General features: G+C 51.2%; 1 protein-coding gene across 2 annotated transcripts in view; it reads right to left on the minus strand.

Moving 5' to 3' along the window:
- USP7 (ubiquitin specific peptidase 7) overlaps window positions 1-19089 on the minus strand; it is a 309008-nt gene extending 289919 nt beyond the window's left edge. For both annotated transcript variants that reach the window (XM_063934275.1, XM_063934274.1), the window contains exon 1: window positions 18284-19089. In XM_063934275.1, the coding sequence (XP_063790345.1) occupies window positions 18284-18362 (79 nt within the window). In that variant the 5' untranslated portion in view covers window positions 18363-19089. The remainder of the gene's footprint in view (window positions 1-18283) is intronic.
- Between the last annotated feature and the right edge of the window lie 997 nt (window positions 19090-20086).

Raw genomic sequence — 20086 nt, forward strand, 5'->3', positions numbered from 1 at the left:
ACCGAATGAGAGAACTCAAGGTCCTCCTCAGCCAGGGTATCAAATTTGTAGAATTTAGCAAACGTGTTTGCCCCTGACCAAGTTGCAGCTCGGCAAAGTTGTAAAGCCGAGACCCCTCGGGCAGCCGCCCAAGATGAGCCCACCTTCCTCGTGGAATGGGCTTTCACTGATTTAGGATGCGGCAATCCAGCCGCAGAATGCGCCAGCTGAATTGTGCTACAAATCCAGCGAGCAATAGTCTGCTTAGAAGCAGGAGCACCTATTTTGTTGGGTGCATACAGGATAAAAAGCGAGTCAGTTTTCCTGACTCCAGCCGTCCTGGAAACAAATTTTCAAGGCCCTGACTACGTCCAGTAACTTGGAATCCTCCAAGTCCCTAGTAGCCGCAGGCACCACAATAGGTTGGTTCAAGTGAAAAGCTGATACCACCTTAGGGAGAAACTGGGGACGAGTCCTCAATTCTGCCCTATCCATATGGAAAATCAGATAAGGGCTTTTACATGACAAAGCCGCCAATTCTGACACACGCCTGGCCGAAGCCAAGGCCAATAACATGACCACTTTCCACGTGAGATACTTCAGATCCACGGTTTTAAGTGGTTCAAACCAATGTGATTTTAGGAAACTCAACACCACATTGAGATCCCAAGGTGCCACAGGAGGCACAAAAGGGGGCTGAATATGAAGCACTCCCTTTACAAAAGTCTGAACTTCAGGCAGTGAAGCCAGTTCTTTCTGGAAGAAAATGTACAGAGCTGAAATCTGGACCTTAATGGAACCCAATTTTAGGCCCATAGTCACTCCTGACTGTAGGAAGTGCAGAAAACGACCCAGCTGAAATTCCTCTGTAGGGCCTTCCTGGCCTCACACCACGCAACATTTTCGCCAAATGCGGTGATAATGGTTTGCGGTTACTTCTTTCCTGGCTTTTATCAGCGTAGGAATGACTTCCTCCGGAATGCCCTTTTCCTTTAGGATCCGGAATTCAACCGCCATGCCGTCAAACGCAGCCGCGGTAAGTCTTGGAACAGACAGGGCCCCTGCTGTAGCAGATCCTGTCTGAGCGGTAGAGGCCATGGGTCCTCTGATAACATTTCTTGAAGTTCCGGGTACCAAGCTCTTCTTGGCCAATCCGGAACCACGAGTATCGTTCTTACTCCTCGCCTTCTTATTATTCTCAGTACCTTTGGTATGAGAGGCAGAGGAGGGAACACATAAACCGACTGGTACACCCACGGTGTCACTAGAGCATCCACAGCTATCGCCTGAGGGTCCCTTGACCTGGCGCAATATCTCTCTAGCTTTTTGTTGAGGCGGGACGCCATCATGTCTACCTGTGGCCTTTCCCAACGGTTTACCAACAGGAGGAAGACTTCTGGATGAAGTCCCCACTCTCCCGGGTGTAGGTCGTGTCTGCTGAGGAAGTCTGCTTCCCAGTTGTCCACTCCCGGAATGAATACTGCTGACAGTGCTAGTACGTGATTTTCCGCCCATCGGAGAATCCTTGTAGCTTCTGCCATCGCCACCCTGCTTCTTGTGCCGCCCTGTCGGTTTACATCGGAGACTGCCGTGATGTTGTCTGATTGTATCAGAACCGGCTGGTTTTGAAGCAGGGGCCTTGCCTGACTTAGGGCATTGTAAATGGCCCTCAGTTCCAGAATGTTTATGTGTAGGGACGACTCCTGACTTGACCAAAGTCCCTGGAAATTTCTTCCCTGTGTGACTGCGCCCCAGCCCCGAAGGCTGGCATCCGTGGTCACCAGGACCCAGTCCTGTATGCCGAATCTGCGGCCCTCTAGAAGATGAGCACTCTGCAGCCACCACAGTAGAGACACCCTGGTCCTTGGAGACAGGGTTATCAGTTGATGCATCTGAAGATGCGATCCCGACCACTTGTCCAAGAGGTCCCACTGGAAGGTCCTTGCATGGAACCTGCCGAATGGAATTGCTTCGTACGAAGCCACCATTTTTCCCAGGACTCGCGTGCAGTGATGCACCGATACCCGTTTTGGTTTTAGGAGGTCTCTGACTAGAGATGACAGCTCCTTGGCTTTCTCCTGCGGGAGAAACACTTTTTTCTGTTCTGTGTCCAGAATCATCCCCAGGAACAGTAAGCGTGTGGAAGGAACCAGTTGTGACTTTGGAATGTTTAGAATCCAGCCATGCTGTTGTAGCACTTCCCGAGATAGTGCTACTCCGACCAGTAACTGCTCCCTGGACCTCGCCTTTATTAGGAGATCGTCCAAGTACGGGATAATTAAAACTCCCTTTTTTCGAAGGAGTATCATCATTACCTTGGTAAACACCCTCGGTGCCGTGGACAGTCCAAACGGTAGTGTCTGGAATTGGTAATGGCAATCCTGTACCACAAATCTGAGGTACTCCTGGTGAGGAAGGTAAATTGGGACATGCAGGTAAGCATCCTTGATGTCCAGGGATACCATGTAATCCCCCTCGTCCAGGCTTGCAATAACCGCCCTGAGCGATTCCATCTTGAACTTGAATCTTTTTATGTATGTGTTCAAGGATTTCAAATTTAAAATGGGTCTCACCGAACCGTCCGGTTTCGGTACCACAAACAGTGTGGAATAGTAACCCCGTCCTTGTTGAAGTAGGGGTACTTTGACTATCACCTGCTGGGAATAGAGCTTGTGAATTGCCTCTAGTACAGCCTCCCTGCCCGAGGGAGTTGTCGGTAAGGCCGATTTGAGGAAACGGCGGGGGGGAGGCGCCTCGAATTCCAGCTTGTACCCCTGAGATACTACTTGAAGGATCCAGGGATCCACCCGTGAGCGAACCCACTGATCGCTGAAATTTTTGAGGCGGCCCCCCACCGTACCTGGCTCCGCCTGTGGAGCCCCACCGTCATGCGGTGGATTTGGAAGAAGCGGGGGAGGACTTTTGTTCCTGGGAACCTGCTGCGTGGTGCAGCTTTTTTCCCCTTCCTCTGCCTCTAGACAGAAAGGTCCCGCCTTTCCCCCGCCTGTTTTTCTGGGGTCGAAAGGACTGTACCTGATAATACGGCGCTTTCTTAGGCTGTGAGGGGACATGGGGCAAAAATGCTGACTTCCCAGCTGTTGCTGTGGAAACAAGGTCTGAGAGACCATCCCCGAATAACTCCTCACCCTTATAAGGCAAAACTTCCATGTGCCTTTTAGAATCTGCATCCCCTGTCCACTGCCGAGTCCATAAGCCTCTCCTAGCAGAAATGGACAATGCACTTATTCTAGATGCCAGCCGGCAGATCTCCCTCTGTGCATCTCTCATGTAAAAGACTGAGTCTTTTATATGCTCTACGGTTAGCAATAGTGTCCCTGTCCAGGGTGTCAATATTTTCTAACAGGGAATCTGACCAAGCAGCTGCAGCAGCACTGCACATCCACGCTGAAGCAATAGCTGGTCTCAGTATAACACCGGTGTGTGTATATATAGACTTTAGGATAGCCTCCTGCTTTCTATCAGCAGGTTCCTTTAGGGCGGCCGTATCCGGAGACGGTAGTGCCACCTTTTTAGACAAACGTGTGAGCGCTTTATCCACCCTAGGGGGAGTTTCCCAACGTGACCTATCCTCTGGCGAGAAAGGGAACGCCATTAGTAATTTTTTTGAAATCACCAATTTTTTATCAGGGAAAGCCCACGCTTCTTCACACACTTCATTTAATTCTTCAGATGGGGGAAAAACTATTGGTAGTTTTTTCTCCCCAAACATAATACCCTTTTTTGAGGTACCTGGGTTTATATCAGAAATGTGTAAAACCTCTTTCATTGCCTCAATCATGCAACGAATGGCCCTAGTGGACATTAAATTTGGCTCATCGTCGTCGACACTGGTATCAGTATCCGTGTCGACATCTGTGTCTGCCATCTGAGGTAGTGGGCGTTTTAGAGCCCCTGATGGCCTTTGAATTGCCTGGGCAGGCACGAGCTGAGAAGCCGGCTGTCCCGCATTTGGCATGTCGTCAAATTTTTTATGTAAGGAGTCGACACTTGCACGTAATTCCTTCCATAAGTCCATCCACTCAGGTGTCTGCCCCGCAGGGGGTGACATCACATTTATAGGCATTTGCTCCGCCTCCACATAAGTCTCCTCATCAAACATGTCGACACAGCCGTACCGACACACCGCACACACACACACACAGGAAATGCTCTTAAAGGAGACAGGACCCCACAAAAGCCCTTTGGGGAGACAGAGAGAGAGTATGCCAGCACACACCAGAGCGCTATATAATGCAGGGACTAACTGAATTATGTCCCCTATAGCTGCTATAATATTTACTGCGCCTCAAATTGTGCCCCCCCTCTCTTTTTTACCCTTTTCTGTAGTGTAGACTGCAGGGGAGAGTCAGGGAGCTTCCTTCCAGCGGAACTGTGAGGGAGAAATGGCGTCAGTGTGCTGAGGGAGATGGCTCCGCCCCTTTTTCGGCAGACTTTTCTCCCGCTTTTTTCTGTATTCTGGCAGGGGTAATTACCACATATATAGCCTCTGGGGCTATATATTGTGGTTATTTTGCCAGCCAAGGTGATTTTATTGCTGCTCAGGGCGCCCCCCCCCAGCGCCCTGCACCCTCAGTGACCGGAGTGTGAAGTGTGTATGAGGAGCAATGGCGCACAGCTGCAGTGCTGTGCGCTACCTTGGTGAAGACTGAAGTCTTCTGCCGCCGATTTTCCGGACCATCTTCTTGCTTCTGGCTCTGTAAGGGGGACGGCGGCGCGGCTCCGGGAACGAACACCAAGGACGGGTCCTGCGGTCGATCCCTCTGGAGCTAATGGTGTCCAGTAGCCTAAGAAGCCCAAGCTAGCTGCAAGCAGGTAGGTTCGCTTCTTCTCCCCTTAGTCCCTCGTTGCAGTGAGCCTGTTGCCAGCAGGTCTCACTGTAAAATAAAAAACCTAACATATACTTTCTTTCTAGGAGCTCAGGAGAGCCCCTAGTGTGCATCCAGCTCGGCCGGGCACAGAAATCTAACTGAGGTCTGGAGGAGGGGCATAGAGGGAGGAGCCAGTGCACACCAGGTAGTACCAAATCTTTCTTATAGTGTGCCCAGTCTCCTGCGGAGCCCGTCTATTCCCCATGGTCCTTACGGAGTCCCCAGCATCCACTAGGACGTCAGAGAAAACAACAGTAACGGTCCAAGACCTATTCCAACTGCAACATAACCCTTATGTAAGCAACAACTATATACAAGTCTTGCAGAGTTTCCGCACTGGGACGGGCGCCCAGCATCCTCTACGGACTAGGAGAAATAGATTTACCGGTAGGTTTAAAATCTTATTTTCTCTTACGTCCTAGAGGATGCTGGGGACTCCATAAGGACCATGGAGTTTATACCAAAGCATCCAATCGGACGGGAGAGTGCATATGACTCTGCAGCACCGACTGAGCATTCGCTAGGTCCTCATCAGCCAGGGTATCAAACTTGTAGAATTTAGCAAAAGTGTTCGACCCCGACCAAGTCGCCGCTCGGCAAAGCTGTAATGCCGAGACGCCTCGGGCAGCCGCCCAAGAAGAACCCACCTTCCTAGTGGAATGGGCTTTAACCGAATTTGGTACCGGCAATCCAGCCGTAGAATGAGCCTGCTGAATCGTATTACAGATCCAGCGAGCAATAGTCTGCTTCGAAGCAGGTGCGCCAATCTTATTAGCAGCATACAGGACAAACAGAGCCTCTGTTTTCCTAATTCTAGCCGTCCTGGCTACATAAATCTTTAAGGTCCTGACTACGTCCAGGGATCTGGAATCCTCCAGGTCACTTGTAGCCACAGGCACCACAATAGGTTGATTCATATGGAATGAAGAAACCACTTTAGGCAAAAATTGCGGACGTGTCCTCAATTCAGCTCGATCCACATGAAAAATCAAGTAGGGGCTCTTGTGTGACAAAGCCGCCAATTCTGACACTCGCCTTGCTGATGCTAAGGCCAACAACATGACCACCTTCCAGGTAAGAAATTTCAACTCAACCTTGTTAAGCGGTTCAAACCAGTGTGATTTTAGGAACTGCAACACCACGTTCAGGTTCCATGGTGCCACCGGAGGCACAAAAGGGGGCTGGATGTGCAGCACTCCCTTTACAAACGTCTGGACTTCTGGAAGAGAAGCCAATTCCTTCTGAAAGAAAATAGAGAGGGCCGAAATCTGTACCTTAACAGAGCCTAATTTCAGGCCCATATTCACTCCTGTCTGTAGGAAGTGGAGAAGACGACCCAGATGAAAATCTTCCGTAGGTGCATTCTTGGTCTCACACCAAGGCACATACTTTCGCCAGATACGGTGATAATGTTTTACCGTCACCTCCTTCCTAGCCTTTATTAAAGTAGGGATGACCTCTTCCGGAATCCCCTTTTTCGCTAGGATTCGGCGTTCAACCGCCATGCCGTCAAACGTAACCGCGGTAAGTCTTGAAATACACAGGGCCCCTGTTGCAAAAGGTCTTCCCTCAGAGGAAGAGGCCAGGGATCCCCTGTGAGCATCTCTTGTAGATCCGAGTACCAGGCCCTTCGAGGCCAGTCTGGGACGAGTATCGTCTGTACTCTTCTTCGTCTTATGATCCTCAACACTTTTGTGATGAGGGGAAGAGGAGGAAACACGTAGACCGATTTGAACACACACGGTGTTACCAGAGCGTCTACTGCTACTGCCTGAGGGTCCCGAGACCTGGCACAAAACCTCCGAAGCTTTTGGTTGAGGCGTGACGCCATCATGTCTATTTGAGGAGTTCCCCAAAGACGCGTTACGTCTGCAAAGACTTCTTGATGAAGTCCCCACTCTCCTGGATGGAGATCGTGTCTGCTGAGGAAGTCTGCTTCCCAGTTGTCCACTCCCGGAATGAAGACAGCCGACAGAGCGCTTACATGATTTTCCGCCCAGCGAAGGATCCTTGTGGCTTCCGCCATCGCGACTCTGCTTCATGTCCCGCCTTGGCGGTTCACATGAGCCACTGCTGTGACATTGTCTGATTGAATCAGAACCGGTAGGTTTCGAAGAAGACTCTCCGCTTGTCGAAGGCCGTTGTAAATGGCCCTGAGTTCCTACACATTGATGTGTAGACAGGACTCCTGGTCTGACCAAAGACCCTGAAAAGTTTTCCCCTGTGTGACCGCTCCCCATCCTCGGAGGCTCGCGTCCGTGGTAACCAGGATCCAATCCTGAATTCCGAACCTGCGACCCTCCATGGTGAGCACTTTGCAACCACCACAGGAGGGACACTCTGGTCCCTGGGGACAGAGTTATTTCCGATGTAAGTGCAGATGGGACCCCGACCACTTGTCCAGAAGGTCCCATTGAAAAGTCCTTGCATGGAACCTTCCGAAGGGAATGGCCTCATAGGCCGCCACCATTTTTCCCAGAACCCGAGTGCATTGGTGAACTGACACCCTTTTCGGTTTTAGCAGGTCTCTGACCATGTTCTGGATGTCTTGGGCTTTCTCTATTGGGAGGAAGACCTTCATTTGTTCCGTATCCAGTATCATACCTAGGAACGGTAGTCGAGTTGTCGGAATCAACTGTGACTTCGGTAGATTTAGAATCCAACCGTGTTGCTGGAGCACTCTCAGAGAGAGCGCCACACTGCTCAGCAATTTCTCCCTTGATCTCGCTTTTATCAGGAGATCGTCCAAGTATGGGATAATTGTGACTCCATGCTTGCGCAGGACCACCATCATTTCCGCCATTATATTGGTGAAAATCCTCGGGGCCGTGGAAAGTCCAAACGGCAACGTCTGAAATTGGTAATGACAATCCTGTACAGCGAATCTCAGGTATTCCTGATGGGGGGCATATATGGGGACATGAAGGTACGCATCCTTTATGTCCAGAGACACCATAAACTCTCCCCCCTCCATGTTGGCTATTATCGCTCTGAGAGATTCCATTTTGAATTTGAATCTTTTTATGTACAGGTTTAGGGATTTCAGATTCAAAATAGGTCTGACCGAACCGTCCGGTTTCGGGACCACAAATAGGGTTGAGTAGTAACCTCTTCCCTGCTGGTGCAGAGGAACCTTGATTATCACTTGCTGTATAACACAGCGTTTGAACTGCAGCTAACACTATATCCCTTTCCGATGTGGAAGCTGGTAGGGCCGATTTGAAAAATCAGCGCGGGGGCACCTCCTCGAATTCCAATTTGTAACCCTGGGAAACTATTTCCAACACCAAGGGATTCAGGTCCGAACTGACCCAGGCCTGACTGAAAAGTCTTAGACGTGCGCCCACCGGTGCGGACTCCCTCAGGGGAGCCCCAGCGTCATGCTGTGGGTTTTGGAGCAGCCGGAGAGGACTTTTGTTCCTGGGCACCTGCCGAAGCAGGTGCTCTTTTGCCTCTGCCCTTTCCTCTGGCGAGGAAAGAGGATCCCCGACCTCTTCTGGACTTGTGCGACCGAAAGGACTGCATCTGATAGGGTGCTACTTTCTTTTGCTGTTGGGGAATATATGGTAAAAAATTTGATTCACCTGCTGTAGCTGTGGAAACCAGGTCCGTCAGCCCATCCCCAAACAATACATCACCCTTATAGGGTAGTACTTCCATATGTTTCTTGGAATCTGCATCACCCATCCATTGGCGAGTCCATAAGGATCTTCTCGCCGAGATAGACATAGCATTGGCCCTAGAACCTAGCAATCCAATGTCCCTTTGAGCATCCCTCATAAATAAGACTGCGTCCTTTATGTGGACTAGAGTCAAGAATATAGTATCCTTATCCATATTATCAAATTGATCTGTCAGCTCATCTGTCCAAGCTGCAATTGCGCTACACACCCATGCCGACGCAATTGTCGGTCTTAGCACAGCCCCTGCATGAGAATAAAATAAGAATTTACTTACCGGTAATTCTATTTCTCGCAGTCTGTAGTGGATGCTGGGGACTCCGTAAGGACCATGGGGAATAGCGGGCTCCGCAGGAGACTGGGCACTCTAAAGAAAGAATTAATACTATCTGGTGTGCACTGGCTCCTCCCTCTATGCCCCTCCTCCAGACCTCAGTTAAGGAAACTGTGCCCGGAAGAGCTGACATTACAAGGAAAGGATTTTGGAATCCCGGGTAAGACTCATACCAGCCACACCAAAAACACCGTATAACTTGTGATAAACTTACCCAGTTAACAGTATGAATAACCAACAGAGCATCAACCAATGGATGCCAACATAACATAACCCTTTATTAAGCAATAACTATATACACGTATTGCAGAAAGTCCGCACTTGGGACGGGCACCCAGCATCCACTACGGACTACGAGAAATAGAATTACCGGTAAGTTAATTCTTATTTTCTCTAACGTCCTAGTGGATGCTGGGGACTCCGTAAGGACCATGGGGATTATACCAAAGCTCCCAAAAGGGCGGGAGAGTGCGGATGACTCTGCAGCACCGAATGGGCAAACACCAAGTCCTCCTCAGCCAGGGTATCAAACTTGTAGAACTTTGCAAATGTGTTTGAACCCGACCAAGTAGCAGCTCGGCAAAGCTGTAATGCCGAGACCACTCGGGCAGCCGCCCAAGAAGAGCCCACCTTCCTTGTGGAATGGGCTTTTACTGATTTTGGATGCAGCAATCCAGCCGCAGAATGAGCCTGCTGAATCGTGTTACAGATCCAGCGAGCAATGGTTTGCTTTGAAGCAGGAGCACCCAGCTTGTTGGATGCATACAGGATAAACAGCGAGTCAGTCTTCCTGACTCCAGCCGTCCTGGCAACATAGATCTTCAAAGCCCTGACTACATCAAGCAACTTGGAATCCTCCAAGTCACGAGTAGCAGCAGGCACCACAATGGGTTGGTTCAGATGAAATGAGGACACCACCTTTGGCAGAAACTGCGGACGAGTTCGCAATTCTGCCCTGTCCATATGGAAAACCAGATAGGGGCTTTTACATGACAAAGCAGACAATTCTGACACACGCCTAGCTGAGGCTAGGGCCAACAGCATGACCACTTTCCACGTGAGATACTTTAGCTCCACCGTCTTAAGTTGCTCAAACCAGTGGGATTTCAGGAAAGCCAAGATCACGTTAAGATCCCAAGGTGCCACTGGTGGCACAAAAGGAGGCTGAATATGCAGCACTCCCTTAACAAACGTCTGAACCTCAGGCAGTGAAGCTAGTTCTTTTTGAAAGAAAATGGATAGGGCCGAAATCTGGACTTTTATGGACCCTAATTTTAGGCCCATAGTCACACCTGACTGTAGGAAGTGCAGGAATCGACCCAGCTGGAATTCCTCTGTAGGGGCCTTCCTGGCCTCACACCAAGCAACATATTTTCACCATATACGGTGATCATGTTTTGCCGTCACGTCCTTCCTAGTCTTTATCAGCGTAGGAATAACTGCTTCCGGAATGCCCTTTTCTGCTAGGATCCGGTGTTCAACCGCCATGCCGTCAAACGCAGCCGCGGTAAGTCTTGGAACAGACAGGTCCTGTCTGAGAGGCAGAGGCCATGGGTCCTCTGAGAATTTCTTGCAATTCGGGTACCAAGTCCTTCTTGGCCAATCCGGAACAATGAGTATTGTTCTCACTCTTTTTCTTACAATTCTCAGCACCTTTGGTATGAGAGGAAGAGGAGGAAACACGTAGACCGACTGGAACACCCACGGTGTTACTAATGCGTCCACAGCTATCGCCTAAGGGTCCCTTGACCTGGCGCAATATCTTTTTAGCTTTTTGTTGAGACGGGACGCCATCATGTCCACCTGTGGCAGTTCCCCTCGATTTGCAATCTGCGTGAAGACTTCTTGATGAAGTCCCCACTCTCCCGGGTGGAGGTCGTGTCTGCTGAGGAAGTCTGCTTCCAAGTTGTCTACTCCCGGAATGAACACTGCCGACAGTGCTAGTACGTGATTCTCCGCCCACCGAAGAATCCTGGTGGCTTCTGCCATTGCCACCCTGCTTCTTGTGCCGCCCTGGCGGTTTACATGGGCCACTGCCGTGATGTTGTCTGACTGAATCAGCACTGGTTGGTTTCGAAGCAGAGGCTCCGCTTGACTCAGGGCGTTGTATATGGCCCTTAGTTCCAGGATATTGATGTGCAGACAAGTCTCCTGACTTGACCACAACCCTTGGAAGTTTCTTCCTTGAGTGACTGCCCCCCACCCTCGGAGGCTTGCATCCGTGGTCACCAGGACCCAGTCCTGTATGCCGAATCTGCGGCCCTCGAGGAGGTGAGCACCTTGTAGCCACCACAGAAGAGACACCCTGGCCCTGGGGGACAGGGTGATCATCCGATGCATCTGAAGATGCGATCCGGACCACTTGTCCAGCAGATCCCACTGAAAGGTCCTCGCATGGAACCTGCCGAAGGGAACGGCTTCGTATGACGCCACCATCTTTCCTAGGACTCGCGTGCAGCGATGCACAGACACCTGTTTTGGCTTTAGGAGGTCTCTGACCAGAGTCACGAGCTCCTGAGCCTTTTCCTCCGGGAGAAACACCTTCTTCTGGTCTGTGTCCATAATCATGTCCAGGAAGGGCAGACGCGTCGCAGGAATCAGCTGCGACTTTGGAATGTTCAGAATCCAGCCGTGCTGACGCAACACTTCCTGAGAGTGTGCTACGCTGATCAGCAACTGCTCCCTGGACCTCGCCTTTATGAGGAGATCGTCCAAGTATGGGATAATTGTAACCCCTTGCTTCCGAAGGAGCACCATCATTTCCGCCATCACTTTGGTAAAAACTCTCGGTGCCGTGGACAGGCCAAACGGCAACGTCTGGAATTGGTAATGACAGTTCCGTACCACAAACCTGAGGTACTCCTGATGAGGCGGATAAATGGGGACGTGCAAGTAAGCATCCTTGATGTCCAGAGACACCATAAAATCCCCTTCCTCCAGGCTTGCAATGACCGCTCTGAGCGATTCCATTTTGAATTTCTTCAGATAAATGTTCAGGGATTTTAAATTTAAAATGGGTCTGACCGAACCGTCCGGTTTCGGTACCACAAACATAGTGGAATAGTAGCCCCTTCCCCTTTGAAGGGGGGGGGACCTCTACCACCACCTGCTGGAGAAAAAGTTTGTGACTTGCCTCCAACATTATCTCCCTTTCCATGGGTGAAGTTGGTAAGGCCGATTTTAGGTAACGGTGAGGGGGCATCACCTCGAATTCCAGCCTGTATCCCTGAGACACAATTTGTATAGCCCAAGGATCCACCCGTGAGCGAACCCACTGGTGGCTGAAAAGTCGGAGACGCGCCCCCACGGCTCCTGGCTCCGCCTGTGGAGCCCCAGCGTCATGCGGTGGATTTAGTGGAAGCCGGGGAAGACTTTTGTTCCTGGGAACTAACTGCATGGTGCAGCTTTTTTCCTCTACCCCTGCCTCTGGCAAGAAAGGACACACCTCTGACCTTCTTGCTCCTCTGAGAACGAAAGGACTGCATTTGGTAATACGGTGCTTTCTTAGGTTGTGGAGGGACATAAGGCAAGAAATTTGACTTCCCAGCCGTAGCTGTGGAAACTAGGTCCGAGAGACCGCACCCAAACAATTCCTCACCCTTATAAGGTAAAACCTCCATGTGTTTTTTAGAGTCGGTATCCCCTGTCCATTGCCGAGTCCATAAGACCCTTCTGGCAGAAATGGACATTGCGTTAACTCTAGAGCCCAGCAGGCAAATGTCCCTCTGGGCATCCCGCATATAAAGGACCGCGTCCTTGATATGTGACAGGGTCAGTAGAACAGTGTTCCTGTCCAGGGTATCTAACTCCTCAGACAGAGAATCCGTCCATGCAGCTACCGCACTACACATCCAGGCCGAAGCAACTGCTGGCCTCAGCAGTGTGCCAGAATGTGTATAAACCGACTTCAGGATAGCTTCCTGCTTTCTATCCGCAGGATCCTTTAGGGCGGCCGTATCCGGAGACGGCAGGCCCACCTTCTTGGACAAACGTGTCAACGCCTTGTCTACCCTAGGGGAGGATTCCCAGCGTAACCTGACCGTTGGCGGGAAAGGATACGCCATAAGTAATCTCTTGGAAACTATCACCTTCCTGTCAGGGGAATCCCACGCTTTTTCACATAATTCATTTAATTCATGTGAAGGGGGAAAAGTCACTTCATGCTTTTTCTCCCCATACATATAAATCCTCTTGTCAGGGACAGGATTTTCCTCAGAAATGTGTAACACATCCTTCATTGCCACAATCACGTAGCGGATGGCTTTAGTCATTTTAGGCTGCAACTTTGCCTCATTGTCATCGACACTGGAGTCAGATTCCGTGTCGACATCTGTGTCAACTATCTGGGATAGTGTGCGCTTTTGAGACCCCGACGGCCTCTGCGCTGTAGGATCAGGCATGGGTTGAGACCCTGACTGTCCCCCGGTTACAGTTTTATCCAATCTGTTATGCAAGGAGTTTACATTATCATTTAACACCTTCCACATATCCATCCAATCAGGTGTCGGCACCGTCGGCGGCGAAACCACACTCAGCTGCACTTGTTCTGCCTCCACGTATCCTTCCTCATCAAACATGTCGACACAGGTTTCGTACCGACACACCGCACACACACAGGGAATGCTCTGACTGAGGACAGGACCCCACAAAAGGCTTTTGGGGAGACAGAGAGAGAGTATGCCAGCACACACCCCAGCGCTATATAACCCAGGGATTACACTGTACCTTAGTGTTTACCCTGTAGCTGCTGTTAATATATATATACTGCGCCTAAATTTATGTGCCCCCCCCCCCCCCCCCCTCTCTTTTTTACCCTTTAATGCACCTGTATACTGCAGGGGAGAGCCTGGGGAGCGTCCTTCCAGCGGAGCTGTGAAGAGAAAATGGCGCTGGTAGCTGAGGAAGAAGGCCCCGCCCCCTCAGCGGCGGGCTTCTGTCCCGCTTTAATGTGTAAAAAATGGCGGGGGCTCAGGCATATATACAGTCCCAGACTGTATATATGCCTCTTTTTGCCAAAAAGGTACTTAATTGCTGCCCAGGGCGCCCCCCCCCTGCGCCCTGCAACCTACAGTGACCGGAGTGTGCAGTGTGCTGTGGGAGCAATGGCGCACAGCTACAGTGCTGTGCGCTACCTTAAGTGAAGACAGGAGTCTTCAGCCGCCGATTTCGATGTCTTCTTGCTTCTGCTGCTTCTGTTCTTCTGGCTCTGCGAGGGGGACGGCGGCGCGGCTCCGGGAACGGACGATCAAGGTTAGGTACCTGTGTTCGATCCCTCTGGAGCTAATGGTGTCCAGTAGCCTAAGAAGCGCTACCTAGCTGCCGTGAGTAGGTTTGCTTCTCTCCCCTCAGTCCCTCGTAGCAGAGAGTCTGTTGCCAGCAGAAGCTCTCTGAAAATAAAAAAACCTAACAAAATACTTTCTTTTCTAGCAAGCTCAGGAGAGCCCACTAGGAGCACCCAGCTCGGCCGGGCACAGATTCTAACTGAGGTCTGGAGGAGGGGCATAGAGGGAGGAGCCAGTGCACACCAGATAGTACTAAATCTTTCTTTAGAGTGCCCAGTCTCCTGCGGAGCCCGCTATTCCCTATGGTCCTTGCGGAGTCCCCAGCATCCACTAGGACGTTAGAGAAATACACTTTAAGGTAGTTTCTTGCCTGCGATCTGCAGGGTCCTTAAGGGCCGCTGTGTCAGGAAACGGTAGCGCCACTTTCTTGGACAAGCGCGTCAGGGCCTTGTCCACAGTGGGGGATGATTCCCAAATCTCCCTGTCCTGCTTAGGGAAGGGGTATGCCATATAATGTCTTTTGGGGATCTGCGGTCTCTTGTCCGGAGTCTCCCAAGCTTTCCCAAAGAAATCATTTAATTCATGAGATGTGGGAAAATTAATAATCTGTTTCTTTTCCTTAAACATGTGTACCAGTGTGTCGGGGACCGAGGGTTCATCCTCAATATGTAACACATCCCTTATTGCCACAATCATACACTGAATGGTTTTAGTCACCCTAGGGTGCAATTTTACTTCGTCGTAGTCGACACTGGAGTCAGAATCCGTGTCGGTAGTAGTGTCTTGTGTTAAGGGACGCCTTTGAGACCCCGACGGGCCCTGTGAGTCGGTCCAATCCGAGGATTGACCCCCTGATGTCCCCCCTAATTCAGCCTTATCAAGCCTTTTATGTAAAGATGCCACACTTGCATTCAACATATGCCACGTCCATCCAATCCGGAGTCGGCACAACCGACGGGGACACACCACTCATTTGCTCCGCCTCCTTGGAGAAGCCTTCCGCCTCAGACATGTCGACACACAGGTACCGACACCCCACACACACACATAGGGATTAACCTATAAGGGGACAAAACCCCAACCAGGCCCTTAGGAGAGACAGAGAGAGAGTATGCCAGCACACACCCAGCGCTTAATAACACTGGAAAGATATGACCAGATAGCGCTTTTATATATCTATAAAATGACCAGATTCCCACTCACTGCGCTCAAAATGCCCCCCTCCTCTTTTTTTCCAGCCTGAATGTTCAGCAGGGGAGAGACCAGGGAGCCAGTGTTTTCCTCATGCAGCTTCTGTGGAGAAAGTGGCGCTGGTTAGTGCTGGGGATCAAGCTCCGCCCACCCGACGGCGGGCTTCGGTCCCGGTGATTTTTTATAGAAAGTGGCGGGGGATCGTAGAATTACTGCCCAGCAGCCTAATCTACCTTGTCAGTGCACAAATGTGAGGTTTATTGCTGCCCAGGGCGCCCCCCTGCACCCTGCACCCTTCAGTGCTGCTCTGTGTGTGTGACTGGGAGCAATGGCGCGCAGCCTTACCTCATGAAGATCTGATGTCTTCTGCCTTCTCATCCGGCTTCTATCTTCGGCATCTGTGAGGAGGACGGCGGCGCGGCTCCGGGACGAACCCCAGGTGAAACCTGTGTTCCGACTCCCTCTGGAGCTAATGGTGTCCAGTAGCCTTAGAAGAAGTGCCCAACTTGACAAGCCAGCTCTGCTTCTCTCTCCTCGGTCCCACGATGCAGGGAGCCTGTTGCCACCAGGACTCCCTGAAAATAAAAAACCTAACAAAATTCTTATCAACAGAAAACTCTGGAGAGCTCTCTGCAGTGCACCCATTCTCCTCTGGGCACAAGATCTAACTGAGGTCTGGAGGAGGGGCATAGAGGGAGGAGCCAGTGCACACCCATAGTCAAAGTTCTTTTTAGGTGCCCTATCTCCTGCGGAGCCCGTCTATACCCCCTGGTCCTTACGGAGTCCCCAGCATCCTCTAGGACGTAAGAGAAACTAAACAAAAACTTGTAAAAAACATGTCGATCTTTTTTCAAGTCGACCTAGTACTCACCGATTAGTACCACCTAAACCTGTCTCAAGTCCAGGTTAGGGCGCTCAAACTCCCATCTCAACGTGCAAATCGCATTGTTCTCGCACATTTCAGCTTACACCTCAGGAGGCTGCGAGCTGTGTCTCCTCGGCTGCAGGCGTGTCAGGACATAACAATTGAATCACTCCATTGGGCGCCATCTAGTGGCAGCCAAAGCAAACAACTGAATCGCCCCATTAAGACTCATCAAGAGGTAGGTCTTCATTAACACTTTCACAACATCACACAGCAAAGTGCGTCTTCACAACAATTTGTATTTTTTTGTGTTTGACCAGGAATAGAATATGGACTGAAAGATTTAACAACTTCATAAGTGCCTAATGTAATAAGCTACCACCAGAAACCTAAAATTCATGTTATCCTATGTAACCTACTGCTGTGATACATAGCAGAACATGATGCTCTAAAAATAGGAACAAGAAAAAAAAAATCTTGCACCTTTTGGAAAAGGACAAATAGCAAAGAAACACCTTTAATAAAATACTTGTCTATTAAAATAATGAGTGCAAACAAAAATATACATTATATGACTATACCGGAACCTTGGACAAATAAGTATATCTACATCATGCCCAAGTCATCCTATTGCCCAGGATTGTTGCCAGCATCAGCACCATATTACTTTGAGACTTACAGATACTTTTCCTTTTAGTTGCACAAGTAGTGGAAGTATGTTCAGCTACAGCACAGAAGTCATAACGGTAAAAACAGATACCAAACAAATGGTACTGTTTGGGGAAAGAGTGAGCAAAACAATCCAGTATCACCACCACTTAGGACAGAGGATACCCCCTAACCTAGTAACTTACAAGGATAACTGAGGAGTCACTTTTAGGAGCATCCTGCAAGTTCCATATACAGAGAAATAATCAGATGGATTGGAACTTGTAAACCCTAGGCAGCAATCGGCATATGTCTCCACTTAGGTTACTAACAACACGTTAGGGAGCAACATTTTAGGAATGTGCAAAGGTTTCCTCGTGTTTTCAAATCGCTGCTTGCACGAGAGTGACCGAGCTGCCCAGACCCTCCTCCCCCATCTCCGATGGCCGGCATCTACAGCCCCCTCCCCAGCAGGGCGATGACTCTGCACGATGGCTAACACAGAACGGGGTAACCGTGCCCCGGCTGCGCCCAGTACCATCTCTGCCACATGCACGATTATTGGGCCCGGGCCGGTAGCCACAAGCATGGCGGGTGTGTGAGCGTGGTCGCCGGCTGTGATGATGGCACAATTATGGTGTATATGCGATCTCCGAACCAAACGCCTTCCTCCCTCTGAGCGCCCGCCCCTCTTTATCCCAGAGACATGCCGCTGTAAGGGACCCCTCGCCCCCCCTAATGCCCATCATTGGCCGCGAAGACACAATTACTGTCATAGAGAGAGAGAGAGAGAGAGAGAGTGTGTTTTTCTCTCTGTGTGGTACAAATGAGGGGAGATCACATCAGCTCAGGCGAGGTGGATGTGCACATGCAGAATAACCTACATACACCCATATATACATAACCAAGGGCCTGCTATGGTGGAAAGAAAATATAAAAGTCAACTATATACTCCTGCAGACAACTCGGATGTGCAACTGAGCTGCAATTAGCCAGAGCCAATTCTATAGAGCACTCCTATACACACACTGAGCAAGTACAACAGAGTATACTCCATAGATCACTATATACACACTGAGCAAGTACCACAACAGTAAACACTAACCATATAACACAGTGTATACTCCCTAGAGCACTCTACATATACACTGAGCAGGTACCACAACAATGTACACAAAGTATGACGGCCGGAGACTGATGGGCACCAGCCTGGATGCAAGTAATCTGAGCTACAGCTGCTACAGTGATGCTGCAGACAGGAGGGTGACCGGCACCACCCCCGGGTGACACACACACAGGGCCGCATAGTGCTGCTCCCTACCGGCCCGCGCACACAAAGCAGAGGCAGCCAGGGTGCAACGTGACGGAGATCAGAGGGTGACGGGGAGCGGTGGGGATCAGGGGGTGACAGGTACCTTCCATCTCCATGTCCTCGGGCTCGCTGAGCTGCTGCTCCCCGGGCTTCTGCTGCTGCGGCTGCTGATGGTGGTTCATCTCTCTGGGTTCGGCCTCCAAGGCCTCGATCAGTCCTGCTCGCTGCGCCGGCTTAGATTTGGGCTGTGGGCCCGGCTGAGTTGGAGCGGAGAGCGGCCTCGGCAGGGCCTGCGCAGCGGCTGCAGCCTGGGCCTTTCCCGCGGGCGGTGGCAGATGTGCTGCTGGGGGGAGAGCGGAGGGGGCCGGCGGCAGGGATACGCGGACGTATTTGCTCGCTATTCGCCCAATTTCGGCGCCTGTGCAGGGTAGGCGCAGTGGGGATGCTTCTCCCCGAGGGCCCTCAACGGCTGCCGGTGACGGGAGGCTGTCGGACACCCGCCCGCTGACGCTCGCCGCGCGGGGCTGGGCCTGGCAGCTCCGGGCCGCCGGGAGCTCGTGTGCTGCGCTCAGCTCCCCTCCCCTGGCTCATTGGTTGCTTCCCAGCAGCGCAGCTGGTGCAGCGGGAGTTGTGCGGCCTGACTCTCTCCTAGCCCCGGGCCGGGCACTCAGCGCCTCATCTACCCCGCCGCGCTCACGGCCGTCCCCGCTTTTAACCCGTGTGCAGGACGGGAGCAGCCGATGTCACGCAGTCCCCTCCTCCTCCTCCTCTGTCCCCTTTCTACTGCTGCTGCCTGCGCTCTGCTGCTACTCTCCGTACTGCTACTGCTGGCCGCCTGCTCAGCCTGTGTGTGCGGACGCCAGGCTCTCAAAATGGCGGCTCAGTGAAATGTCACATCCGCATGGGGCAGCGTGATAGAGGGAGGCGGGGGGGAGGGAGGAAGGGATAATAATGCCACACGCAGCCCTCCTCCTCCTCATCTCTATATCACGCTGCTGCTGCCCATCACAAGGCTACCGCTCCTCCATAGCCATAGTGTGTCTTCTGTTATGTCGGGGCTCCTCACAGAAGCATCACCTGTTAAAGTATATGCTCTTCATGGGGCACACTGTAGACATGTCACACAGATGTGTGCTGGTGATGTATGTCTGAGTGACGGACATAAATATGTCACAGTGTATCGGTGCTCATTCTGTTACAGCTAGATAGTGTGGCAGAAGTGCTATGCACAGACCCTGTAATATGACAGAAACTTCTCTGCGTGTAGAAACTTCCAATGCATGTGATTCATTTGTCGCACAGCAGGTTGACTCCTTGCTGTCACAGTGCTGCAGCACAAATACAGAACAAATTACAAAATAGAAGAACCTCTATTTCTCTGACGTCCTAGTGGATGCTGGGAACTCCGTAAGGACCATGGGGAATAGCGGGCTCCGAAGGAGGCTGGGCACTCTAGAAAGATTTATGACTACCTGGTGTGCACTGGCTCCTCCCACTATGACCCTCCTCCAAGCCTCAGTTAGATTTTGTGCCCGGCCGAGGTTGGATGCACACTAGGGGCTCTCCTGAGCCCTTAGAAAGAAAGTATAGATTTAGGTTTTTTATTTTCAGTGAGACCTGCTGGCAACAGGCTCACTGCAGCGAGGGACTAAGGGGAGAAGAAGCGAACTCGCCTGCTTGCAGCCGGATTGGGCTTCTTAGGCTACTGGACACCATTAGCTCCAAAGGGATCGACCGCAGGCCCAGTCCTTGGTGTTCGGTCCCGGAGCCGCGCCGCCGTCCCCCTTACAGAGCCAGAAGCAAGAAGAGGTCCGGAAAATCGGCGGCAGAAGACATCAGTCTTCACCAAGGTAGCGCACAGCACTGCAGCTGTGCGCCATTGCTCCTCACTCACACTTCACACTCC

This window comes from Pseudophryne corroboree, chromosome 7 (genome assembly GCF_028390025.1).
Source record: "Pseudophryne corroboree isolate aPseCor3 chromosome 7, aPseCor3.hap2, whole genome shotgun sequence".
In the NCBI taxonomy this organism is placed as follows: domain Eukaryota; kingdom Metazoa; phylum Chordata; class Amphibia; order Anura; family Myobatrachidae; genus Pseudophryne; species Pseudophryne corroboree.